Genomic DNA, 27,754 nt, shown 5'->3' with positions numbered 1-27,754 from the left:
AGGTGAAGACCAGGTCGGGGAGATAGACCTGGTCTTCACCTGGGGACGGCTGCTTGCGTTGTGTCCGAAACGTCGTGAGAATAATTTTATTATGTTTAATTTTTATTATTTTATTATTTCCCTTCTACGTGACTTTACCGAAAGAACCAAGAAGATGAAGCCCTCTTTTGTTTTGGTGAGATTCTCTTCATCTGCAGAAAGTGCTGGAATTGCTTTATCCCTGCTCGTCATAGGAGACGCAACCACATCACATCACGCAGACACGCGAGGGGAAGTGAGCAACTGCAGGTGGCTTTCTTCACCGCGTGATTATTTCCCCACACGTTTATCTCATGACTGTCCCCACACCATCCGGTTCTGCCTTGCAACACGCGTTACGTTTAAGCTGGTGTCCTCAATTACTGGATTTACAAGAACTCTTGTTAAATGTGGGTGACACTGCGTGACCCTACACGACTTAGCAAAAGTAATTTCCACACGGATTGCGTAAACACATTTACAGTATCTGTTTATTTTTTGGGAAAACACATTAACACATTTTTTTGGTTTTGAAATTAACCATAGGATAAAGAGGTGAATTACAGGGTAATGCTAGGGTCATAATATCAATCCTCAACGACAACTGTGGACACTGAGACAATGGCACAAACGCCCGGACGCACCATTCACACAGCACAGCTGAGCGTACAGGAGCCACGGGCTATTGCTACTCATCTGTGAGGTCCCCTGCACAGTTACAGCACATGATCCCAGTGAGCAGCTCATCGCTCGGAGGGTCTTCACGCTGATCGTTCATCAACCCGGGTAATAATCTACATCGACAAGCCACGGGTCAGCAAACCACCCAACACCGTGGAAATACAGGTGTTTCACCGGAGGACGCACGACAACCACTGCACACACACACCACACCAGTGCATTTAGATCAAGACTCTCGTTTCGAAATCAGCTCAACAGTCCACATTGGCCACGGCTGTGCTCGGAACCAAGCCGACTCGTCGCCGCTTGGGGTGTACACGGATTTTTTGCTGCCACCGCCGACCCCTGCCGCTGCTGCTGGCGCCCTGCAGGGCCGGGGCTCTATTTGTTCATGTTGAGCTCGATGAGGCGTCCCGCAAACACGGCGATGGTGCCGATGACGCACACGAGGCTGAAGAAGCCCAGCAGGATGTGGTCCAGGACCATAGCCACGAACTTCCACTCCTCCGCTGCCTGTGGCGGGTGGCGGGGGGTGGGGGGGGGCACGGAAAGGGGAAAACGCGGGGCAGAGGGTCGCCAACGTGAGTGGTGGCGCCAAGGCGTTTCGACCGTGAAGACACGCTACGCGTGCCCTGGTCAGGCGTTTACACGCAGGGCTTCATTTTAACCCGGTCTGTCCAGGGCACGGCCCAGCAGGTATTTATGCATCCGGCACACTGCATCGCATTACACTTCTCGTTACGGCTGTGGCTATTGGTCACGTGTCTACTTCATTCTAAAGGTGACTCAGAAATAATTCGGTGAGAAATTAAGCCCTGATCACAGGTGTTTCAGTGCCCATTGTGTTTCAGTGAGATAAGGAGTTGAGTAATTGCTGGAATCTATGGATCTCTCCCAACTAATCTCACGTCCCACATAATCCCATGGCCAAACATTTGACGTCGTAATTCCTGACATTGAGGCCGTCGCTCTTACCACCATTTTGCCCATCATTTAAGCGACCACCGTATACTCATACGTCTACATTTCCCCCTCTGTTACCAACTTCCTCTGGATCCCAAATCTCCTTCCTCCCCACTCGACATCTGTCTCTTTCACTTCTCCGTTGCTGAAATTTCTCTCCTGATCGCAGCTTCATTGACCCCCATTGAGCCATACATTGCCACACTGTCTGCTGCTGCTGCTGCTTCTGTGAATAATCTCACCCTCTGAACAATCGTATCTCTTTTAGAGCCTCCTCAGCCCCTGTATCACAACCATCCACTTTTTTTAAAGGGTGGTCTGAACTCTATTGCTATGCACGAAGGGTCATTGTTGTGATTATTACTAAATAGAAAACGTAGGCCATGAAAGTTTCCCATGGTGGGATTTTCTAAAAAAAATCCATCACAAGTTTATCAGCGTCAAGTTTACCAATTAAAACACATATTCATAACCAGAGCTGGGGTAATTCCTTGATTGATTAATTAATTATAAATGATAAAATCGACAGCTTTGTCATCAATTACTCAGAACCCTTTAAATACTGCGGTGCCCCAAACATCCCCTGCCTCCCGTAGGCAGGAAACCCCTTGCAAGCCACGCCCAGGGTGACGCGGCTGATGAAGCCGACGGTATCACCTCCCGTCCAGCGACACGTACCGGAACAGAATTGCGACTTTCATTTCGCCCCCCCCCCCCCTCCCACAACTATGTTCGAGGTATCCGATTAGTTGAATAATCAAACTGATGAATGGAACCAATGATCGGTAGAGGAATCGATCACGTAAGTCAATCGGAGTGCCCAGCCCTATCCACAACCCAGTGAGAGTGTCGAGAGAAGCGGGCTCTGGCAACGGGGGACGCGGCTGGTGGTGCCTGTGTGGGACGGTGCGCTGTGACGTCGCTGTACGGTCAAGCTCGTCACACTTGCCACAGACGAACCACGATACCTCGCTGATCTCATCACGGTACGTAAACCATCACGCAAACTCCGGTCATCCTCGCAGCAGCGGCTTTTGGCTGGCCATCGAACAGAGACGGTCACCGCATCGCGCGCGTTCAGATGCGCTTCTGTGGCCGTCTGGAACGCTCTTCCTTCCGATGTTAGGAAGCCACCGGTGCTTTGCACTTTTAAATCTCGATTGAAAACTCACTTCTTTAGAACTGCTTTTTGTATTAAGTTTGTTGTCCTTCCCCTGCGCCTTCAACGAGCGCTTGCTGGCTACGTGTGGTCTTTAAGAAGTTCAACATACACCCTTTACACACTCACGTTGCTCGACTCCTGGTCGCCCTTCATGTGCTCCGCAATGTACTTGATGCCCTCGATGGCGGCCCGCACGTCGGCGTTGCGCGTGATCGCGGAGTGGTACACCTGACCCGGCGGCTCCTGGTTCCCCGAGATCTCCGAGATGTCCAGCCCCTCGCCCATGATGCGCTTGTCCTGGCGCTCCTTGGAGGGACGCTTCATGGTGGAGAAGAACATCATGCCGGGGATGGTCTCGATGAAGAGCTGTCAGAGTGCACGGGGGGAAAGGGTGCGTCATGGACGAGCGCCGTGCGGCTCCACGTGGGTGCGATCTTCGAAAGTTCGAAAGTTCGAAAGTTCGAAAGGTCGAAAGGTCGAAAGTTCGCCCGTAACGTGGGAGGCGTTTGTCTGGGCGTCACTGAAGGAAGGGCGCCTCACAAGGAGTGGAAGTCATGAAGACCGACGCCACATTCAACGGCGAGTGACAAAGTGGTCATTGTGCGGAGTGGTAGTGTATCGGTTAGCGCGCTGCGCTTCGAACCCGGTGACCTGAGTTCGATTCCCGCTCACGGCCGACACCAGTGACAATTTCCTGAACTGGCCTTGGTCTCCCCTAGATCGACTCAGCCTCAAATAAGTACCTGGTGTGGTGTGTTTCCAAAAGGGAGACAAAGGACACCGGGTGTGATGTTGGTCACCCACCCCCTCGTGTGTCGTGCGGGCTTAATAGGTTCTCGCTAACAGCACTTGCCCCAACAGTCTGTTAAGGCTATACAGGGGATCTTTATCTTTGTTATTGTCAAGTCTAATTTGGCCAATGGTCAGTAGTTATACGATACGAATGGTACCGTAGCAGCTCTGCATCCAACTCTGTAGCTGTTGTTACTGTTGTCGTTCTCTACCACGTGACACTTTACTGCTGTATACTTGCACGAATACCCGACGGAGGCCTCTATGGTTCAGCGTTGACATTTCTTTGAAGTGGGCCCCATTAGGGACACTAAAAAGCCAACCTCATCACGTGCCACCAATCAGTCTGCCCTCAGGGACGAGCTGATTGGCTGGAAACAACCTGGCGCTGTCGCCCTCTGGCCCAGACTCCACCACCGTGGGTGTTCACAGCGCCGTGGTATTCTCATTACAGAGGCAAAACCTCGTCGAATGAAGCAGGGTCGACCCTGCTTCGCTTACGAGATCCATGATATTGGAGCACTTTAGGGAGGGGGCGAGGGGGATTTGTCTGTAAGGCATAACGACAACGTAACTGAATCATCTAATCAATCGTATGCGGTAATTAATTCATCATCTCTGGCCGAGACGACGGTCAATGTCAAGCTCAAGGTCAATGCTCTCCTGCATGCAGAACCGGCGCACTCGTGTTGGTTGTTGAGAAACGTAAGTGGGCTTGGGCAGGAAACATCGACGACTCGAAAGGAGGATGGCTGATGTGAAGGACGACGACCACGGAGATGGAGCACCGGGATCAGTTCATGTGCACGACGAGCTGGATGTGGCATCACGGGACTGTGAAGGATGATGATGGTGCGGGCAACCCTTCACTTTGCCGTGGATAGATCATGGCTCACGATGATGATTATGCGTTCACCTGAACTCCGATTTGCACGGTTGGCTACGTACGGTGCGAATGAAGTTCAATGTGCAGTACATACACCTCAGTGGATAGACCATGAAATATCATGATGATGACGATGCCTTCATCCAGTAGCGGTAAACCATGGGACGATGATGCTTTCATTCAGCAGTGGATAAACCATGGAAGATGATTATGATGACGATGCCTTCATTCAGCAGTGGACAGACCAAGCGCGATGTGCTCACCTTGCGGACCCAGGGCTGCATGGTGTGGGTGCTGGGCGAGCGATGGTGGATGTTGATGACCGCGACGGTGATGATGATGGCCATGATGACGAAGATCATGGTGAAGAGCATGTACTTCCCGATGAGGGGCACGTCTGTGGACGTGGACGGGATGAGCTCCACAATGACGAGCAGGAACACGGTGAGGGACAGCAACACGGAGATGCTCAGCGTCATCTTCTCACCTGCACATCGTCATCGTGATCAATGTTTACAGTGTATTACCACCACTACTACCATCTTCATCATGATCAATGTTAACAGTGTATTACCACCACCAACCGCAACCACCACCACCACTACTACCATCGTCATCATGATCAATATTAATAGTGTATCACCACCACCAACCGCAACCACCACCACCACTACTACCATCGTCATCATGATCAATGTTAACAGTGTTTCACCACCACCAACCACAACCACCACTACTACTACTACCATCGTCATCATGATCAATATTAACAGTGTATCACCACCACCAGCCATAACCACCACTACTACTACTACCATCGTCATCATGATCAATGTTAACAGTGTTTCACCACCACCAACCACAACCACCACTACTACTACTACCATCGTCATCATGATCAATATTAACAATGTATCACCACGACCAACCGCAAACACTACTACTACTACTACCATCGTCATCATAAATGATCAATATATCACCACTGCAACCACTGTTAATAGATTCTCAGAAGAAACACGACTAAATCCACGGAAACCACCCTTATCATCATCATGAAGAATACATAACCACCACAACCACACACCATCACGATCACCATCATCATCGCCAGCATTACATCACCACCGTAGAATGACCATCATAATCATCACTATCAACACTACGACATTCAATAAATCACCAACACAACCAAAACCATCACCACTATCTTCAATACTACATCAAGACCCCATCCACCATCATCATCAATACATTAGCACCAAATCCAGCATCATCATCATCATCATCCCAGCGGGATCATGATGCGTCTGGTGGTGCTAACACTGTAGACCTGAGTCCGTGGGCAGGTAGAACACGAGTCCGGTGAGGAAGGAGAAGAGCAGGCAGGGGATGATGACGTTGACGATGAAGTAGAGGGGCAGCCGCTGCATCACGAAGTGGTACGTGATATCGAGGTAGGGCTTCCCCGGGCAGCAGGTGTAGTTCACCCAGTGAGTCCAGCCGCGGTATTCCTTCATCACCCACTCTCCGTTCTCCATGAAGTTGCTCATGTCCTGGTGGACGCTCTCCTGGGCAAGAGGTTCGGCGGGCGGGGGAGGACAGGTCTCGGCACACCAGGCACAATCCAGGACTTACACTTATCACCGACGAATCTTCTGGGTCACAAGCAGACTGGCTGTAGGCACGCGAATCGCTGACACAGCCCGTGGTGAGAGGTACAGTATACTGCACGTGGTGTGCCGGCTGCGGGGAAAACTTTCTAGGTTGCTGACCCGGACAAACTTGGCTCGAAGTGAAGCCCTGGGGTGCCTCGCAGGGCAGTGCTCGTGCACGGCACGGGCTCATTGCGGTGGAGCCGCCTGTGCCCACCTCGCCCCAGCGCTCCCCGGTATGGGCACGTGTCTTGCTCATACTGTGCACGTACCCGTCATCTTAATCACTCCACGACTGGATGAGGGCCTCGTCATGAGTCGTGGGTTAGTGAATACGGGGGGGGGGGGGGGGAGACTTAAGACACGGGAGCACAGCCGTGCAGTACAACAATGCATTTTGCTGCATTGTCCACCGTATTAGGCCACGCAAGCCCACTGGCAAACCGTCGTGATGGGTGACCACCGCGCACAAAGAGATCAATGGTTCCAACCATTCATCGCTTGCTCAATCACTCGCCACGCATCTGTGTGAAGCGCGCGAAGGATCTGCGTCGACACCCGGAGCACGTTGTCATCAGTCCCTGGTTTAATCGATCGTTGTGCCCTCGTGACGACGACGACAATCTACAGGATTGCACCCACACACCTGCTTGATGGTGACCTTGCTGCCGTCGTAGGTCCAGGTGCCGAGCTTCATGCTGCAGTTCTGCTCGTCGAACGGGAAGTGGGAGACGACGATTTCGCAGTAGCTCTTGAAGATGACCGGTGGCATCCAGACGACCTTGCCCGTGTGCTGCACCAACAACTTGGTCATGTGCACAACGGCAAAGTCGCCATCCGCACTGCGGACAATCGCAAAAATCACACAGGTGACATCAACGCAATTAATCAGACACACACACCGATGTTGAACGTCAACGACATCAACACAAACTAATGTGGCTGTGATAATGTACACTACAGTATAGTAGATCCCCTCTTAACGACGGTAATTGGTTCCACGAAACCGGTCGTTAAGCGAGTATAACAAATAGGGTACACCAAGAATGCAAAAAGAGATGTTTCCATTTCAAAGCGCAGCAGACACCGAATGTAAACAATGCCCCGACGCTCACGAATGCACGTCGCTGATTGGCCGAGGCCTGGTCAGACCACTTTGCAGCTCGCCGATTGGCCGAAATTGATGGTCGCTTGCTCATCGTAAGCCCATCGTTAACAGGGGAGTGATCGGTAAGTGAACATATTGGGCTCTCAGGAGGCCGTAGTTAAGCGATTAGTCGTTAACAAGGATTGTTATTAAGATGGGTTCTACTGTACTATTAAAATAATGTATGCCTCAAGTTTCCTGGCTGGCTGCTGGCGACCAATATCATCCAGAGTACAGCTTTTTTGGGTTAGATCGCGTAAATATATAAATGTGTACTAGTAACGAATTGGCATGTTCTGTTTACGTGACAAACCTCACTAACTGGCTGTGGTGGCAGGTTTAACGACACATATATTTACACGATCTAACCAAAAAAAAAAACCTGTATCATGAATAACTATGTTGTTGGTGGCTGTTGCGCGCCGTTGCCACCGAAACTAGCTGGGTAACTGGCCAAAACGGGATATTCCGTGTAACAAATATCACATTGAAACGGCGGAAGAAAGTTAAGAAGACGAGATCATAGATAGAGACACTAAAGAGGTGGGAGTAACGAATGCAGAAAACTGGCACGGTTCATTGAATATTGCTCTAACGTTTGTGCTCCTATTAACGCAATTACTTCTGTGGAATATTCTTTAAATCATTGACAGCATAAATAAAAAAAACCTCACAATACCTATTGTTGGCAATTCTTGCATTTAATAAAGCAGATTACTTTTAATTCTCTGAGATTGTGAGAAGAGTGAAAATGACGGCTCTTATTTTTCTGCTGCAGAGCAAGTTCTCTGCTCGTAATAATACTTTGTTTTATCCAGCCAACCAATAAGTGTTAAGGCCCCTGACCCCGTCACATTTGGGACATCACAATCAGACACACACACACACACTTCAGTGAGATCACACTCCCCACATAGTTACCCACACAATATGCATGGAAGGTTTGTCGCATAGAAGCTGTGGGTTATGGCTGAGACACGTAAGGATACTAACGCAGTCAGGCCCGGGCCAAACTGTCGCCCTAGATTCATCATCATTCGCTCGCAACCCACACACGCACTGATGATAGTGGCAACAGCAGCTCCAGTAAAAAGGCATTCATGCCCTGTACAAATAACGCCAGGGCTCGCATGATCGCGCACGACACAAATAAGTCCTTGCCGTCGGTTTCGTTCAACTCTACAACAAGCAAGGCAATTAGCAACATACAAAGATGTGCGTTACACGCACAACAGAAGCGCGTGCAAAATGTCATGTTTCACAGCGCCTCGTGAGATGAACTAAACATTCAATTTACAAGCCACATGCCACAGCCCAACAGCTGTACGGCTGAGTGCTCCCAGATCAAACCTCGACTCGTTTTCTTAAGTCATTCCAGGTCTACGAAAACTGCAGTGCACTGATAAAGTTCAACGTAATGGCACTAACTCTTAGGAGGTACAAATCAATGTCGGTCACCTAAATACAGGTGACCATTCCCAGACTCCCCTGGTCAAACCTGGGGGGGACAGGTAAAACTAATTAATACTGGCCAAGACTAATTAGAGAATCCATTGAAATTGAGAGAAACAGAAATAACTTCAATCGCTCTGACAGCTACAGGCTTCGTGCGGCCTGGAAACGTATTATTAAATAAATACAATTACAATTCCTTATAAGGGAAACAAATACCAATGAATAACAATTGAATGATTACCAATCTATATAATTACAATACCCTCCCCCTCCTTGCCTCGAATCACTGCACCAGATTGAATTGAATTAAATGATGACGTCACCCTGATGCTGCTCCATTTAAGACCGGAAGCAACAGGAGAGTTTCACCATTCTTGCCCGATGAAGCTGATTGTAATAATCAGCGAAACGTCGTACTACTCAAATTTTAAAATGCTGTTGATTCTCTCTTCAGCACACCGGTGGGCTAAAGAAGTGAATTATTTTGTCCTTTGAAAAACGTGACACATTTTTTTACTGTTTGGCCGTGTCGGGTGGTGGAGGGTTACGACACATTTATAAATAACGCGATCTGACCCAAAAACCTATATTATGAATAATATTGGCCGCGAAAGCCTCACACGTGTTACATTGACAGCCGTAGGCTCACCGTGAACATGGAGGAGCCATGACCAGGTCCAAGGAAAACATGAAGCATTTTTGACAAGGCAATCCGTACAATTTATCATCAAAGTTAATCCACCGAACTCCCTATAAGCTATTTAAACATGAAGATGACATTATGTGTGTTCAGTATGTATTCTGAACTTCTTTCGCACCGTACGTAGCCAACCGTGCGAATCGGATGTGCTGGGGGAACGACATCAAACTGAACACAAAACGCAGTCGTAACATTATCAATATGTTCTAGTCGTGTTATTACTTTACAACCTAGACTTACACTTTGACAATAATCATGGAAGTAATGTCATTTAACTACCCAGCATATGCTCAAAGGGTCATAATGTTTTTTTTGCTGAAGGGATGTTTGGGTTGACGGCCCAATTTGTTTCTAGCGAGTGCTCTGCACGTGTAAGGAAACCGGTGGAGAACGCAGAGAAATCCCACAGTGCAAGGAGGTTCAGATGTCTTGTGACCCCCCAATTAATTGACCCCTAACATTGTTTTTTTTTTATATATTGCTTACATTACACACCCATTGGTGTACTAAACAAAAAAAATTACGTTTTCGAGAATGAAATGGGAGACACACGACATTTGGACCACCATGGATAAGGAGATCACGACTCAAAGGAGCCGCACTTGCTGTACTGCCATCTCCTGGCCATCTATAGCATCCCAGCAAGTGTGGAAGCTTCAGAGACGACGTGCAAGTCTTGTGTAAGTTATAAATGGTGTGCGTTTACTCTCCAACACACCGGTGAGCTGGACCCGTAAGGAATTGACACGTTTTGTTCACGTGACAAACCTTCCTAATTGGCTGTGTCACGTGGTGGCGGGTTTAACGACACATTTCTATTTACGCGATCTCACCCCAAAAAACCTCTATTAGGGATAGCATTGGACGCGAAAGCCTACGTGTTAAAATGTGCCTGTTATTGACCGAGCATAAGAGAGGCCCTTGACAGAAGTGACTAAGCGGCGATAAAATGAGAAAGAGTGTTTTCCCAGCTTGAGAATATTGCCCTTAAGGTGCCAATTAGTGCGGCTGAGAAACGTGCAAGCGATGAACTGGACTCGTGTCGCCCCGAGCCGCACGAAATTAAAGTCTCGTGTCAACAGGGACTCAGGGATTTTGGATCTTCTATGACAGCGTCATTATTTGTTACTTATATATGTTTATCTTGCTGAGACGCGTGGGTTTTTTTTCTTGTTCTTCTCAATTCCATTGATATTTATTTTCTCTTTGGTTTGTTTTTTAGTATTGGTGCTATCCGAACCCAGCTCTTCCTTGCGGCGAAGGAGACCTGCTGTCTCAATGCGAGGCAGAGCGGTTGAGCAGCGGTTGAGCAGCGGTTTCACGCACTGCGCGCTCACCACAGCGACATGCCGAGTTCAATTCCAGGCCACAGCTAACATCAGCGATGAGTGACATATGAAGCGGTCCTCACCGACGCCCACTGACCAGAGTGGCGAAGTATGGTCAAACAACCCCGATGACAGACACGGCGTGGGGTGGCCTTCATCCAGCAGTGGATTGACAGAGGGCTGTAACTTACGTGTAATGACTATGCACGTGATGCTGCCCCCGGGTGTGCTCGCCTTCGTTTGTGCACAGCCCTTCGTGACGCTACACGCCACTGCCCGTCACCTTGAGAAATGTCGAGTATTATATTAATGTGTTGAGTATTATATTAATGTGTTGAGTATTATAATAATCATAGTAAAGATTTTTGGGTTAGATCGCGTTATTTATAAATGTGTCGTAACCCTCCACCACCCGACACTGCCAAACAGTAAAAAATGTGTCACGTTTACAAAAGACAAATAGTTCACTACTTTAGCCCATCGGTGTGTTAAAGAGTGATTTAACATCATTTACAATGATTGCCCAAGCTCTGATGATGCTGAATCTAATTACCAGCGAAACGTCGTACTCAAAAATTGTAAATTATGTTGATTCACTCTTCAACACACCGGTGGTCTAAAGTAGTGAACTATTTGTCTTTTGTAAACGTGACACATTTTTTACTGTTTGGCAGTGTCGGGTGGTGGAGGATTACGACACGTTTATAAATAACGCGATCTAACCCAAAAAAACGTTTATTATCAATAATATTGGTCGCGAAAGCCTACGTGTTAAACTATCATAATAATGTTGAGCATTATAATAACGTTGAGTATTATAATAATGTGTTGAGTATTATAATAATGTTGAGGGGGGTGGGAAAGGTAGTCAGGTGGCGAGCCGGCACCAACGATTGCCCAAGCTCCGAGGTCCTCTATATATTATGATGTTCTTGCAATTAATTATAATGGTAGCAAACTGGAGCACCCGGAAAGAGAGAGATAGAGAAAGAAAGTGATGAGGTAATGTGATGAGATAAAGTGATGAGAGATAATATCATGATATAATTTGCATGCATTTAAATAGCTTATTTACGTATTCATTTAAGGTCATTCATCAAAAGCATCGGTTTTCGTTGGTCAATATCATTATCTCATTGTCCGAGAAATGTTCTACTCATGAGCATTTCCAGAACGTATCCCTCGCGAACAACGAGGGGAATGCTGTCCCACCTTCTCCTGGCAAGCCAGGGTATGGTGACCGCGACTCCTACACGGGGGAGGGGGGGTGGGGGGAGGGGGGGTGGGGGGAGGGGGGGTGAGAGAGTATTTTGTGCTACCCACCAAAACCCCTCGACCTCCACGGCGCGCGTCACCGCCACCACCACCGCCACCACCACGTGTGACGTGAGTGTGAAGAGCTCGGGCGGTGCGTGAACGACGTGGCGTGTGCGTGCGTGCGCGTGCGAGTGCATCAGCCCTCACTTATTGTACAGCACCAGGTCTGGGAGCCAGATGTCCAGCGAGGGCACGCGGATCTGCTTGATGCCGCCGTAGTCCTCCGGTTTCCACTGCAGGTTGTAATCCGTCCATTGCTGCGACACGCCGAGCAGAGAACAGCGGCCGGGCGATGACACCCGGACAACTTTGGCCCGGCACGCTTTGTCCGGTAGATGCGTTCCAAAAAAATATATAAAGGGGCGCGCAAAAAGGCAAATTCGCGTAGCGTGGACGGCACGCACAGTCACCCAATCTAGATTGAAAGCTCATTTATTTACAACTGATTTCTGTGCTCAGTTTGTCGTCCTTCCCCTGCACCTCCGATCAACGCGGTTGGCTAAGTACGGTGCGAAAGACGTTCAACATACGTACATACCCAACCCACAATGCACCGCACGATACAGCTGCCTGCCGAGTGGCGCACACAGTGCGCACGAATGTCAGAATCAGAATCATCCTGGGAGAATTGTATGAGCTATGAGGCTGTTTTTCACAGATGTCATGTCGGGGCGGGTCAGCGAGTTCCAGTGTTGTCCCACGTCCGAGCACAAACCGCATAACATCGATAATTTTTTGTCGAAATAGGTTATCCGCATATTCGCGAAATCGCACAAACTTAACCCACACAGAGCGAGGGAAACCAGTATGTGAAAGACACGTGAGTGAATTCACACAAAGGGTAACTTTTGCCAGCTCTGTAACCAAAAAACCCCGACTACCTTTGACATGTGCACAGAGGTGCAATAGAAGAATTCAGAAGAGCAAGTTCGAATGTGTCGGGTTGTGGAGGGTTACGACACATTTATACTCGCGCGATTTAACCCAAAAACCTTCATTATGTAGAATAATGTTATCATATGTATGTTGAACTTCTTTCGCATCGTACATAGCGGACTGTGTGGGGGGAAGGCCAACGAATACTCTCAAACTGCGTTTCAAAACGGTGTCAAATTTTGTAACGCGCGCAGTTTTTCGCGCTGAAACTCGGAAAACCGCAGACAAGCAGGAAGGCATCCAGCACCGGCGCTACCGACAAGCACTGCCCAAGCTCTGCGGCCCTATATTTGGGAGTGCTTGGCCAACTCCAAAGCCTTCACGAGCGCGTTACCTGCTTGAGCCTGAGGTTGGTCTCCACAATCTGGTTCACCTCATCCTGCGAAACACAACAAGAAGATCTCAACAAGCAGCCACCAAATACACGACAGCACCAGTGCGTGTTTCAGCAACGTCCATGGCTAACCATCGAACGTTTGGCGAACCGTCGAACAAAGACGGTCACCGCATCGGGCGCTTTCAGACACGCGTCTGCGGCCGTCTGCAAAGCACTTCCCCTTCCCATATTAGGAAGTCACTGAAGCTCGGCACTTTGAAATCTAGATTGAAAACTCGTTTCTTTAGAACTGCTTTTTGTGTTTAGGCTGTTGTTCTCCCACTCCCCCGCACATCCGATTCGCACGGTTGGCTAGGTACGGTGCAAAAGAAGTGCAACAGACTGTGGTGGAACGTGCCGTTAGCGAGAACCACGGGGTTATGCGTGGCCAGCACCACGTCCGGCCGTCTTTGGCTCCCCAGTGGCGATGTTTACACACCGTACCAGATACTCATTTTGACGCTGAGTCGACCTAGGCGAGGCCCAGGACCTGTTCAGATAATCGTCACCGGTTGACGAACGTGAGCGGGAATCGAACCCGGGTCGCCGGGTTCGTAGCTCAGCGTAGCGCTAACCGCTGCACCACCGCTCCCCTATGCATACACACGGACTCCGTGATACCCACCACGTTGATGAGCTGGATGAGCTGCATGCCCACCACGACGTGCACCAGGTCCTTGTGGTTCTTGACGGGGCGAATGACTTTGTTGTAGTTACGGAAGAGATCCTGCAGCAGCCGCGTCTCGTTCACCCAGTTGGCGACTTCACCGAGGTCCGCAGCGGGCACCGTGGACGATGCTGCCGCTCCTTTCGGCACAAGACAAAGACCCCCGTCGCGTGAAACCTCCAACAGACTTTTCGATTTAAAGCTTTCGTGACTGCAGGGATTCATCTTCTTGGTTCTTTCGGTAAAGTCACGTAGAAGGGAAATAATAAAATAAAATAAAAAAATAAAAAATTATTTTATAATGTTTTATTTTTATTATTTTATTATTTCCCTCCAACAGACTGTCGGGGCAAAATGCTGTTAGCGAGCACCTATGACGGCCGGTACGGCGCATGAGGCTGTGGTTGGCCAGCACCACGCCCGGCCGCCTTTGTCTCCTCGGTGGCGATGGCTTACACATCACACCGGGTACTCATTCGAGGCTGAGTCGACGTAGGGGAGGCCCAGGACCGGTTCAGAAAATTGTCACTGGTATTGGCCACGAACGGGAATTTAATTCGGGTCGCCGGGTTTCGTCGCGCAGCGTTTATTGACGCGCACGCTTGGCTACGTGCGGTGCGAAAGAAGTTCAACATAGTACGTACACACGTGCAGTTGCGATGACCCACTGCGCCACCGGCTCCCCCTTCGGCACAGCCGCACGCATTCACGCTGGGCGGCCTCGCCTCCACCGTGAACTCACGACACAAGGGGGGTGGGGACTTTTTTTCTTCCGAAGATGAGCACTCGCTGCTTGGAGGACATCGGGCCATCGCGTGGCAGGATCTATGATGGGTCCGAAGATGGCTGAGGAGTTCGACCGGTGTTCCTCACTCATTTGCAGAGGTGGGGGGGGGGGCACCTTCGCCGATGAGACATCGGGGTGCGAGGGCCACCACACATTTGAAACCACTTGGGTTTGACTGCACGCTGATGATGGGGGATGTTTCCCTGCCTGTGTGTTGTCAGCGGCCGCACTAAAGGCCACCCAGAGCCGCAGGTGGCCCGCGGGCCTTGCAATGAAGACCACCCCGAGTTAGATTACTTGCGATTTCCCAGTGCCACATTGCTGCATATTGCCCTCGCCACCCCCCCCCCCCATTGTTTAGATTTGATCGAGAATCTCCTTATAAGACCGCGCTAGTGGGTACATGAGGCCATGCCAGAGACACCGTAGGGAGAGGCCTCTTTATCTGCGGCCACTCGTGTGGATGGAAACGAAACAGGCGCAAGGCCGAACGAAACGAACGCCTCTCGAACGCGCTACAAGACCGGTGGTTATTCTGTGCAGACGCACGGCGGAGCGATGACTCCGCGACGCGGATGAAAGCAGCAGATCGTCGATGAAGGGCAAGTAGGGTGATCACTTCTCATGAAAAGAGTCTGCAATGCGGTACCCAAACGGAAGAAGCCTCTCCAAATCGCGACAAAATAACCACGATGAGTGCGGCAAAAGAAGAAAACACGGAACGAACTCGTCGAGAGAGAGAGATAAACAAAAAATCGCTCTATAAAGTTTTTTCGTGAAACAAAAATTTGTAAACTCTCGTGCGAAAAGCGGCACTGCGAGCGGCTGTCTCTTTTGTGTGTTTTTGTGCCAAGAAAGCTGAGCCAGGCGACATCCGGCTGCGAACGTCCAGAATAGAACCACGGGCGTCGTTTCCCCGGCACTTGCCGCTGTCAATCACTCGCGGCGCGCGCACGCGAACTCTTTGTGCGAACGCAACAATCGGTCTTCGGTCGTCGCAAATCTCGACGCGGTCGGAGTAACAGCGAAATCACGACTGGCTTTACCCGCCCTTGGCTGCGATCCCGCTGGAAGCTCCCCCCCCCACACTCCGGCAAAGCAACCAGCGGTGACAGCGCTGCTGCTCGCGATGAGTTCACGGTCAAACAGCGGAGACCGCACTCCGTTACAGCCATTGCCTCTCACTCACTCGCAAGGGGGTAGCGGCTGGAGGGGAGGGATGTTGGAGCAATGTAATGGCATCTCGAGGCACACAACGACACACACACGGACAGCAGCTTCAACTCACTGAAGCACACGGCGAAGAAGACGGAGAACTTTAAGAACTCCATCCCGAAGAGCTCCCTCGGTCCCGACCGCCCCGAGCCTCGATCTTCTGAACGCGACTAGTGACAGAACAGCTGGCAGCCCCTCCCACGCGTCCACTCCTCCCCTCCAAGCGCGTCAGTTGTCGAGCGAGCAAGTGACAGGCGTCCGATCTTGAGCCCCGTGATGATGGCACGTGCGTATGCAACTGGGATATTTACAGTGAGCAAGGCCCTCTCCGTGAGATTTGATCCGAAACCAGCCGGGTCATATCCACACCGGCTGGGGGGGGGGGTGTTGAGTCTAATGTCAAAGGTTATCCCTGCTCAAATGGGCAATGGGCAGTACTCATCCCCATTGGTGGACCTGAACTAGTGTCGTCAAATCCGGTTTCCCATGGTCTGGAACAGTCTCTCTATAGGATCACTACTATCGACCTCCCACAATGCGGTGAATGCCCAAACAATATATATTTTGCCTTCGAACCGAATGTTATCCCGACTGTGCTGCTGATGTCACGTCACGAGAAGGTGCATCACCCCGTGTTAGAGTACAGCCCATTGAAGAAGATATCACAGAACCACATCTGAGATCCCTTCAACGCAGTTGGGACAACAGTTTACCCACACACCCTGTCACACAGAGCAAGAGTGACGTTACATGGCAGTCAAACATATACTTTTAATTCTCAGCGCCAGAAATTCAGCCAAATTAAATGCAAGGCCAAATTTTACGTGAGGGTTTTTTTGCGTGTGTGTGTGTGCAGTCATTGGTGAACCAGACAGATGCCATCAATTTAACTGTACCTGAAAACGCTTGTCTAAATCACACGAAGCTGCCTGGATTTGCACCCCAGGATTTCGACAGTGCCAAGCTCAGCACTGACACCTGAGCCATCCAGCCACCTCCCGATATAATTCTTGAAAAAAAAATAGTTTGCATGTATACAAAAGAAGATGACTCAACGTGTTGAGAAACACATTTAATAACTTACATCGTAAAGCACATCAATACAGTGAATGTACAGCCAAGTTCTGCACAACGGTGGCACGCATCTTGAGTTTGCTTTTCAGAAGTGACACAAAATGAATCGCCCCCACCGGGTTGATTGGTCACGGCTCTAACGGCACGCCGAGCCAGAGATCCGCACGCTCGTGAAGACGGGACGCGCACACGCACACACAGACGGACTCGAACAAAGACGGTCACTGCATCGCGCGCTTTCAGACGCGCTTCCGTGGCCGTCGAGAAAGCTCTCCCTTCCGATGTTAGGAAGCCACTGAAGCTATGCACTTTTAGATCGAAAACTCATTTCTTGAAAGTACATTTTTATGTTTAGTTTGTTGTCATCCCCCCCACACCTCCGAGTAGCGCGGTTGGCTACGTACGGTGCAAAATAAGTTAAAAATGCGTACGTATGTACGGCACGGACCGTGCAGTCCTCACTGCCGTAGCCACACCAGCGAGCCGTCGTGCTCGCGCAGAGCCTGGACACCTTGAACGTTCCACGACGGCCACGAGCGTGGGAAACGTTCAGTGGCCACACGCCCCCCCCCCCCGCTCGTGGGTTGTTTCGAATCGGTTGAAGACTGCGACTCAACGAGCCGGTTTGAATTCACGACGCGAGTTTGAAGACCGCTTTCGGGGGGGCGCGTGGAAGCTTTTTTTTTTTTAAACCGACACTGCCATCACACGGTGCCATCGAGAGTGAGCAAAAATGCCCCTCTCCCCCTTGTGTTTATGAGACGACGCTCCGTGATGAATGACAAGACAACAAACAAACAAAAACAAGACACGTGTGCGAACGGGGCGATGTTTTGGGCAAGGCGCGCGCTGCTTGCAACGAGTCGGCCGCGTCTTTGGACTCGGCACGCATCTCCGCCTCTTAAAAGCCCTGCAAGGGAACCCTCTCTGTCGAGACTGCACATGACACGCGAGCACGCAGGCAGTGGCAGCTGCCCAACAACGCGACAACGCTCGCTGGAGCACCACGACGCTGCCGTGCTTTTGACAGCGACGGAAGCGCTGATCTCGAGCACGCCAAAGCGATTTGTTCCGACGCATTCCTCATCCAAAATGGCTCAGAAATGTCAACTCGTCAAACACTGCCGAGGCATTATGTGACAGATGTGAGTCTTGCAATGAGTGGCGAGTCGGTCAAACTGCATGTATCGCCATGCATGTCCTTGGTTCACATTTGACAGAGTATAACCTTTGTCCCTAACAAAACACATTACCGTGTCACATAAATCTTTGAACTCAAATACTCGGGGAGGGGATCTTTTTGTAAATACAGTTGCGTGTTGGAATTACTCTTTAAAGCTGATTTTTTTTTAAAACGACGATACAAGTGCAAAGAAAAATGTCTTCGTTAGCTGCATTGACAAGGTTATTCCGCCGAGCATTGGTGTAGCATCACCCAACGTGACACGGAGACAAGGCAGGTCCTGTGGCATCGTGTAACTGGCATGGGCCCCGGTGTCAGGGATGAATGGGGCACCCACCCGGTCCAATTTCCCCTTCGTATTTACCTGGCCTGCGATTCACCCATTGGTTACACACCGTCTGCATGCTCGATACGTGGTGGCGCCGCAGTGGTGAGATGTTAACTACTTCGCCTGGTCTACAGGAGGACGTGGGTTCGATCCCGACCCTGGCGCCTGCTGTCTGTGTGGAGTTTGCCTGTTTCCTTTGGCTTCCCGTGGTCGCGTGGATTTGTCTCGGGGTTCTGCGGTGTTTCCCTCCACATTCAGGATCGACCTGCATGGAGAGTACGATGTGTCTGCTGCTAAACATTTCCCCTTGATAATAATCCACCTCGTTTGAGCTGTCATCTGTAATAGCCAGGGTCGCTTGCGAAAGAGAGCTGCGTATCTCAGTGCGCTTTACCTGGTAAAAAAAAAATAGTTTCGTTTTATATCTTGTTGTTGTTGTTTTTTTTTATCAGTCACGCGAGAGCGGTTCGTGGTCGTGTGATGGCACAACGTGTGACGAGGAGGACGACGACTTCTCCTCACATCGACTCGGAAACCATCGACATCATCGGCGGTGGAAAAAAGCAAAGTGGACTCGGGTAGAACGCGTGTCACCGCGTAGTTGGAGTTTCGCCTCGGTCGCGTGGATTTTTCTCCAGCCCCTCCGGTTTCTCCCTCCGCATTTAGAATCAACGCGCGTTTCGAGTATTTGGCCGCTGTAAATTTCCACATAAGCCACTTCGTCGAGCTATAAATTGTCACAGCCAGGTCGCTTCTGAAAGAAAGAGCTAAAGAAGCTCAGTGGGCATTACCTGCTAAATTAAAATAAATATTTCGATTTAAAGCTTTCGTGACTGCAGGGATTCATCTTCTTGGTTCTTTCGGTAAAGTCACGTAGAAGGGAAGTAATAAAATAATAAAAATAAAACATAATAAAACAATTCTCACGACGTTTTCGGCCACAACGCAAGCAGCCGTCCTCGAGTGAAGACCAGGTCTGTCGGGGAGACAGCGTCTGAAGACAACAAACAAACAAAAACAAGACACGCTGTCTCCCCGACAGACCTAGTCTTCACCTGAGGAAGGCTGCTTGCGTTGTGGCCGAAACATCGTGAGAATTATTTTATTATGTTTTATTTTTATTATTTTATTACTTCCCTTCTACGTGACTTTACCGACAGAACCAAGAAGTTAAAATAAATAGTTGAGTTTTTTACTTTTCAGTTTAGATAGCTACCCCTGGCTGGGTCTGGTCCATCCGATGCCGCAGGAACATGCACATTCCACCTGGGGCCTTGGAGAGCAACAGCACCGTGGCGGCCTGTTTCTTGGGCGAGGTGGCCCCTACACCAGGCAGGTCTGACGGATTGCGCCGAGGTGGTTACGTGTGCGTGCGACCCCGACCTGAAGGGGGTCAAATGGGTTCCCTGGTGAGAAGCTGCGCAGCAGACAGGTGGCTGAACCTATCTGCGTGGAGTGTCGAGAGCCTGTGCGTTGTGGTTTTCTCCGCGTACTCCGCTTTCATTCCACGTGAAAAGGAAATGCTCAAAACAGGAAGCAGCCAAGCGTTGCCCCCGCGGTCGCACCCTCGGGTAAACACGTGATCGTTAAAGCACCTGCTCAAGAGCCACGTACATATATAAATGTGTCCAGCGTCGGGGGCTGCGCGTATTCAAGGCCTGCTTTGGCGTTTTTCACAACAGCCACACTTGTGGAAAATATAGCACAGTGCAGTCGCGGAAGATTAACAGCTGCGGAAAGCGAGGGAAGGGCGGCAGCGGGGGGGGGCAGAAGTAAAAACTGCCTCGGGCAGTTTCACCAGCATCACAACGCGGCTATTTTGGTCAGGTGATATCACAGCTGTGCACTGCACACCTTGTCTCGAGGTGACAAAGAGCGTCGGAACTCGTGGCGTGGAGAGTGTTTGGGGGGGGGGGGGGTAGCCGAGCGGACGTTCCCGCCGGTGAAACGAGCGATGTGATTTAACCAACAACGCTTGCGGACTTCCCGAGACGAAGCCAGCGGTTTTTTCTTCTCGTAAATGAACACGGGCACGGCAACGCAAAACTTTTTTTTTCCAATTCCTAGGTGGGAAATAAAATAAAAAGTGAAACTGGGTCACGGGTCGCACACGTTACAACAGAAAGCGATAGCTATCGGAATATAATTCAGTCGGGTGTCAACAACAGCCTCACCAACCCCCCCCCTCTTCATGCAGAGGTGCCGCGCCAACGACTTCATCCCGGAATTTCACACAGGAATCCAATGTGGATCCCCCCCCACCACCCTTCCCACCCCATTACCACCCCACCCCCCCCCCCCAAATCAATGCAACAGCATTGTGACGCATACACAGCTCAAATAAATTATGCGTGGAGCGGCATGTAAACAATAACGAAAGCTATAGTGTGAACGAAATCATCATTTCGTCGGAAACAAATTGATAGACAAATTTCAGAAAAGCCGTTTAGTCGCTTGGCTGACGTTTGGCCCCGATAGCATTAGCCGAGGCCCTGAAGGCAATGCTGACGCACTGGGACAGCACGCCACTCGCTCTCGAACTTTCAAGAATTACCCATCTCATTAAAGGGGTGGCACAAAAATAAATACCCAGCACTGTAAACCATTGAATTCCCCACATGTGCACAAAATTAGATTCACATCACAGCTGGCATTATAACCAATGCTGTACAGTGTGGCGGTGAAGTTACATTTATCGAGAAATTTGCTCTTGCGACCGTACAAGCTACAGGATGCCAGATCATGGTGAACTGCAAAGTATACCAGTTCCCTTTTTTTTCTCTACTCAAAATATCAACAAAATATTAATCAGGGAGAGACCTAAAGAGACACCGCCCAGATAACTATCTCCAGCGCAATCGTCGCAACGCCGCGTGACAGCGAGCAGCCACAGCTGCTAGAGTCCCGTGGGCTCCTCTGCCTCCTTCTCCAGCCCAGCTGGATCGTAGAGCCCAAAGTGGCGGCGATGACGACAAAGTGGCCGGTTGTGGGCGCAAGGAACGAAGGTCCGGGAGTGAGCCTCCTCTCCCGAGAGGCGGGGCCCGTGTCCCGCACTCCGAGCGTCGGCAAGATCCCCACTGTGCGCCGAGTCGGGTGGCCAGGTGAGCAGAGGGAGCGAGCGGCTGACGGTGTTTTTGAAGTGAGGGCCCTCCCCCACCCCCAAACAATAGAAGCCCCCCGCTGCTATGGGAGGAAGGGGGCGGCCATCGCCCGCCCACCCCACCCCACCCCCTCCACCCCCCGCCACCACCGCAGGGTGGCAAGGGCGTCGCCGGTGGTCCCTCAGAAGAGGATCTCCTCGTTGTTGATGAGCGTCTCGATGACGAGGCGCTGGTAGCGGATGTCGTTGAGGGTGGCGAGGACGTCTTGCTCCGGCGGCCGCATGAGCGTGGGTCCAAAGACGATGGCCAGGTTCTCGGCGCTCATCAGGTTTTCCTTGGAGTAAAGTGTCACCCTGCGGCACGCCGCGCCCCAGCCAAGAGCACAAACACGCGGCGGCAATCGTCAAACAACAGCTCAGATCCTACCGTGCGTGTTGCTGTGTGCGTGCGTGCGCGCGGGGCTGCGTGCCTTTGCGAGATTACCGCCCATCGTCCTTGCCGAGCCAGCGCGAACGCAATCTCGGGTAAGAATGCCGCTGCACGGCAATAATGCGCTACGCGTGGACCGCGTGACGCTTTCCAACGTGCGTCCGCATTCGATGAGCGGTGTGGAAGCCGGTGGGGGGAGCTATCAGGGCAAAAACGTGCATCGGCGTATTTGCTAATGGTCCCTCATGCTCTGGTTTGTGTCTCCAGGTGTTGGGGAACGCTTTTAATCAATTTGGCCACGTTTTAAATTGGGTGCTTCCTTCAAGGCGACGTAACTTTGCACTCCAGGCAAGCGGCCAGAGATAATGCATGAACGCCTTCGACCTCGGCTGGAAACCGTTAAGAACACTGAGCTGCACGCGTGCAAACTGACATTCGCACACAACAACGCGGCGTCTGGCCACCGGGTTGAAGCGTCACGGCCGTCAACCTGCACGGAGAGTGCGATGGCGTCGCACGGTGCACGCACATCCGCTCGAGGTGTCACGGTGCGAGACTAACCGCTTGAATGTATGCATGCACGTATGTATGTTGAACTTGGCAGCAAGTGTTACAGCGGTGTCACGGCGCGAGACTAACCGCTTGAGGTGTGCCATGAGGTAGCGCAGACTCTCGTAGTGAGCGGGTGGCAGCAGTCGCAGCGCCTCGTGGATCCCCTCCAGCCGCTCGTCTGCGTCCATCAGCTCTGCAGCACAGGGGCCATCCCTCTCCTCAGAGACCGTCGCACGCCACCAACTTACCCACGGCCACTTCTAAGCGTGTGTACAACGGCCATCGTCGTCCGGGCAGCCACCCCCGCTCTCACGTGGGCCCGGGGTAAAGGCTCGGCTGCCGGGCCGGTGAGCCGGCGGTGAAAATATCCCACGGCCATGCCACAGAGGTGAGAGAAACAGTGCCTTATCTTGGATAATAATAATAATAACCAGTGCAATGAATGCCATTCGTACACCGTGGTGGTACGTCGTGCTGACGGACACGGACTGTTATTTAAAGGGAATAATTCATACATCAGAATCTTTGTTTTAGACTGGAGGAGGAATCCGAGGAGCTATGAAGCTCTTTTTTTTACACAGATGTCCAGTAAGGGGGCAGAGGTCGCAAATATATTCCAAGGTGTGAGACAACTAGGAGTGTTTTGGAGAAAGTTGGACCAACTGATGGATTTTAAACAATCTGTTCTGCTGGAGGAACAAGAACGTTTACATTTTAAGGCGAAGGGATTAATTTAAAACCCCAAAATGCACCCAGGCAGGTCATGTTTGATGTGCCAGTGATGTGAAGGTCCAGTGGTCCCACACAAGTGGCGAATCGCGATGCGAAGGGCAACGGATTGGAAGGAGAGATGGCCCAGGACGGGAATAAATATAGCTAAGAGGTCAGAAGAAGAAGTTAGCATGAGACAGAAGTGACAGCTCTCTCACTTGAAGCGTCAATAAACTTGGGGTAGGCGTCGTAGGTGATGAGTGGGATTGGCAGGTCTCGGAAGTAGAGCTTGAGGGCTCCGGTGATGATGTTGATGTCGTCGTACGAGTTGGCCGAGATGTCGGCCTTCTCGCCATCTGTGCGGACAGCGAGGTGCACAGCAAAGCGCAGACATGACCTTTCCATACGTAAAGATCCCCCGCGTAGCCTTAACAGGCTGTCGGAGCACCTATGAAGGCCGGCACGGCGCACGAGCGGGCGCATGGCCAACACCACGCCCGGCCGCCTTTGTCTCCCCAGTGGCGATGTTTACGCACCAACGCACCAGGTACTCATTTGAGGCTGAGTCAAGGCCCAGGACCGGTTTAGATAATCGTCACTGATGCTGGCTGTGAGCGGGAAACGAACTCTGGTGGCCGGGTTCCTAGCGCGGCGCGCTAACCGCCACACGACCGCTATGCACACACGCACACGAAAACCATTAGTGCACACACGCCACCTCTTTTCGCCGGAGATGCACACCTTCCACCGTTGCGTGTGGCGGAACGTGTGTATTGAGCTGCAGTTGCATTGGCGAGCTCTAGGAATCCCGACTGTGTTGCATCGAGACTCGCAGGAAAGTACGGACTTGGCTTGAGTTTCGTTCGCAAATATGTCAATCAAACACAAGGGAGAACTGTAGATATCCTAAATATTATTTTCTGCCAAAAAAAGTAAATGCATCGTGGTGCCAGAGGCCGAGCCCCGTCGTTTCAGAGGAGACGAACTTTCACCACTTTATTTTCACGCGTCTAACTGTGGCCGTCTGAGAACGAAGTAACCTAAGCCATCGGAGACGGAGTCTTTTGCCTGGTATTGAGATTCTACCACGTAGGATTTCGCAAAAGCCTACGTGGCTGTCGCCTGATGAAGCTAGTTGTAATTCCTGGCGACACGTCGTACTCGGATTGTAAATGTTGTGGCTTGGCTCTTCAACACACAACCGGTTAGTGCTGCACTGGTGACGAATTGGCCACGTTCCGTTAACGTGACAAACCTTACTAATTGGCTGTGTCGGGTGGTGGCGGGTTTAATGACACATTTATATATTTACGCGCTCTAACCCAAATAAAAAACCTGTGTCATGGAGATTCTCCCTTCGGGAGTCTCTCTGCCACCAGCAGAGGGCAGAATGCGTCACTAAATGAAGGCAGCGAAAAAGACCAGTCCATGTACCCGTCCACAACAACCCATTTGTTCGGTACAATCGAATTCAACGCCTTTATTCTCACCAGACAACACACTTCCACCGAAGGTATTTTCAGTTAAATATCGTGATGGAAATCGGGGGGGGGGGGGGGGGGGTGGTTGGCAGGGGCGTGGGATGATTAATCTAATTTTCTTGGATGGATTCGTATCTCACACAAGTTGCATTGCACAGCTCATCTGCCAAAGCTCAGAGGGGTCCAAATTGCAGTTAATAATGAATGACTTTATTTCGAAATATTCAAATTTGCTTTGACATTCAACAACATTCCGCTAAAGACCATCAGCAATTTAGCATTCCTTGGACGCCCGCCGAAGCGTAACGATGCTATTCCTTCCAGGTATTCATCTGGTTATGAGCAGCCGCTTCAATTATGCTAATCGCCCACAACGACCGAATCATTAGGACTCTTTAATTTGCCACTTGGGGCAGAAACATCTGTGCTGCGTGTAATTGGAGGAGAAGAATGCGGCATGGGTTTGCGAGATCCACAGTCGTTACCGCCTGTGGCACCGCTCGTTCGGGGGCAATGAAGGAACTGGGTCGACGCGGCGGCTAGGCGATGTCGTCTCCCTCGCCCGGTACGCGGGAGGTCGTGGGTTCGGTTCCGACCCTGACGCCTGCTGCTGTATATTTGAAGTTTGCGTGTCTCTCTCTCTCTCCTCGTGGTCACGTAGATTTTCCTCCGGGTCCTCCTTTTTTTTTCCCCCGCCCACATTATAGAAACACGCGTTTAGATTACGTATGTACGTTGAACTTCATTGGCATCGTACAACTCGCAGGTGCGGATTATTTGGCTGCTGTAAATTATTTGGCTGCTATAAATTATTTGGCTGCTATAAATTATTTGGCTGCTGTAGAGCTATCATTTGTGGTCGCGAGGCCGCTTCTGAAATAATAATAATATGTAATATTACTTTTTCTTTTTAAACACGCTTTAGTGAAATGTACCGTACGAGTAATGGAAGAACTCCACGACTCCAGGAAGTGGCCCCGAGGCTTGCCACAACGTAAGGGACCGTGGCCAATTGCAGCCACCGTCAGTTTACCGTGGACAATTAGAGCCAAGCCGAACCATAACATATAAACAACGTTTAAAAATATATGTTTTTTATTTTTTATGATAGAATATAGTGTTGTCATCAGTATGACATAAGTATACCAAGTTTGCAGTCGATACCACATTGGGAAGTGGGTAAAAATTGCGTTACAAGATTTGAGGATACAACAACGACAACAACATCAGACAGAGAGTGAGTTTATTAAAAATCGTGTAAAAAAAGAGCGACACAGCTCTGTGGGCCTTACCTGTTGAAATAAAAAAAATAGTTTAGTTTAGCAGGGCAAGGGCGCCCCCCCCCCCATCGAAGCCACCGACCCGCGCGGTCCCACGCTCGCCTACCTCTGTCAAACGCCATCTTGACGTCCTCGATGTGTTCGCTGAAGCCAGACACCCTGTAGAGGCCCTCGGAGCGCAGCCCTAAGCTCAACCGAGGGATGCAGGTGGTGGAGTTGGGGCGGGGGGGGGTGGCAGGATGTGGGGGAAGACGAGAAGGCAGCGATGAGGCCACAATGTCTGGAGGGAGGCTGTTGTGATCGTCAACAATAAATAGACGCAGACGGCATGCTCACACGCGTACACGCACGAGCCTCCCCGGGGAGGCCCGGAGGACAACGAAACGCAATTGAGCCTCAGCGGTGCTCGCTGCGGCACCGCGCCACGAACCTCCGGCGACCCGAATGCGACCGAACATCGGTGGTGAACGATATCTCTCTTGGTCTTGGCCAACACCCCCCCCCCCCAATTTCATTACCCTTCACTGATCAAAAACGACGAAGTATGATCCAACTCTATGCCCGAACGCCTTGCGGGGAGGCCTTCATCCAGCGGTGAATTGACAAGGGGTGGTACGTCGCCTATCTTTCGTTCGGGTCTGGCCGTGGTGGCAGGTTCGTGGTGTCTGTCAGCTCCACATCAACCCTAGTTATTATCAAGCATTGTCTGTGGAACGACTGCATGTGCCACTGAAAATAGACACATGGGCCCTTGCGCTCCACTTCCCAAAAAAAAAAACATGTCGACTCTCGCATCTCAACTTGTACGGAGGTCTCTCCTCTGCCTGCGGCGTCGCCTCCCAGTGCTGACCTGCAGTTCGAGAGCGACCCTGCTGCTCGTAAAATAACGAATCAACGGAGAGGTTTCTACGTCGCTGGTTTGAACACTCAAGAGTTTACGAAAAGGGGAAAAATAAACTCCCCCCCCACGCGCTGTGATTCTGAGCGCACGTGCGTGTCGTGTATATACGGAGCGCACATATATACAGGCTTATGGCTTTCCATCGAACAAAGACGGTGACTGCATCGCGCGCTTCCAGACGCGCTGCTGCGGCCATCTGTGAACACACTTCCGATATGAGGCAGCTACTGGAGCTATGCACTTTTAAATCATCGACATTGAAAACTAATTTTCTTTAAAACTGATTTTTGTGTTTAGTTTGTTCTCCTTACGCCACCCCCCACCCCAACACAGCTCCGATTAGCACAGCTGGCAACGTCCGGTGTGCGAAGGAAGTTCAACGTAGGCGTACACGCAAGCGGACCGCATGGACGGCGTGCGTGGAGTGCTCCCTCCTGGGAGGGCTGCTCACCGCGCATCTCAATCTCCTTGATGCACATGTCCACCACCATGGGCCGCTTGCGGTTGTGGGCCTTGACGAGCGTCGTGAGGTCACAGCTGTACACCTTCTTCACGTGCTTCAGGTCCGGCTCGCAGTCGTGGGGAACCACCTTGGAGCACTGCTTGTGCACGTTCAGGCCGCAGTCTGC

General features: G+C 50.8%; 2 protein-coding genes across 4 annotated transcripts in view; both read right to left on the bottom strand.

Annotated features, from left to right (window-relative positions):
* Positions 1-491: 491 nt before the first annotated feature.
* On the bottom strand, positions 492-19,509 carry LOC144725718 (acetylcholine receptor subunit alpha-like). 2 transcript variants are annotated; one of them, XM_078604658.1, is made up of 9 exons: positions 19,214-19,509; positions 14,042-14,158; positions 13,375-13,419; positions 12,252-12,361; positions 6,804-6,999; positions 5,836-6,073; positions 4,766-4,989; positions 2,951-3,190; positions 492-1,212 (listed from the first exon to the last, which is right to left on the bottom strand). In XM_078604658.1, the coding sequence occupies exons 1-9, from the start codon at positions 19,379-19,381 to the stop codon at positions 1,081-1,083; spliced, it is 1,470 nt and encodes a 489-aa protein (XP_078460784.1). In that variant the 5' UTR covers positions 19,382-19,509; the 3' UTR covers positions 492-1,080. The 2 variants fall into 2 exon arrangements, with proteins under 2 accessions (XP_078460784.1, XP_078460783.1); XM_078604657.1 differs by lacking the exon at positions 19,214-19,509 and adding an exon at positions 16,159-16,395 and having other exon boundaries at positions 14,042-14,223.
* A 2,398-nt stretch (positions 19,510-21,907) lies between these two features.
* LOC144725692 (N-chimaerin-like) overlaps positions 21,908-27,754 on the bottom strand; it is an 88,071-nt gene continuing 82,224 nt past the window's right edge. For both annotated transcript variants that reach the window (XM_078604656.1, XM_078604655.1), the window contains exons 9-13: positions 27,577-27,750; positions 26,331-26,408; positions 23,682-23,819; positions 22,840-22,945; positions 21,908-22,124 (exon numbers count right to left, since the gene is read on the bottom strand). In XM_078604656.1, the coding sequence (XP_078460782.1) occupies positions 21,953-22,124; positions 22,840-22,945; positions 23,682-23,819; positions 26,331-26,408; positions 27,577-27,750 (668 nt within the window). In that variant the 3' untranslated portion in view covers positions 21,908-21,952. The remainder of the gene's footprint in view (positions 22,125-22,839; positions 22,946-23,681; positions 23,820-26,330; positions 26,409-27,576; positions 27,751-27,754) is intronic.

Source organism: Lampetra planeri, chromosome 2 (assembly GCF_965212315.1).
Source record: "Lampetra planeri chromosome 2, kcLamPlan1.2.h2, whole genome shotgun sequence".
Lineage (NCBI taxonomy): Eukaryota > Metazoa > Chordata > Hyperoartia > Petromyzontiformes > Petromyzontidae > Lampetra > Lampetra planeri.
This window is presented reverse-complemented; position numbering and strand designations above follow the sequence as displayed.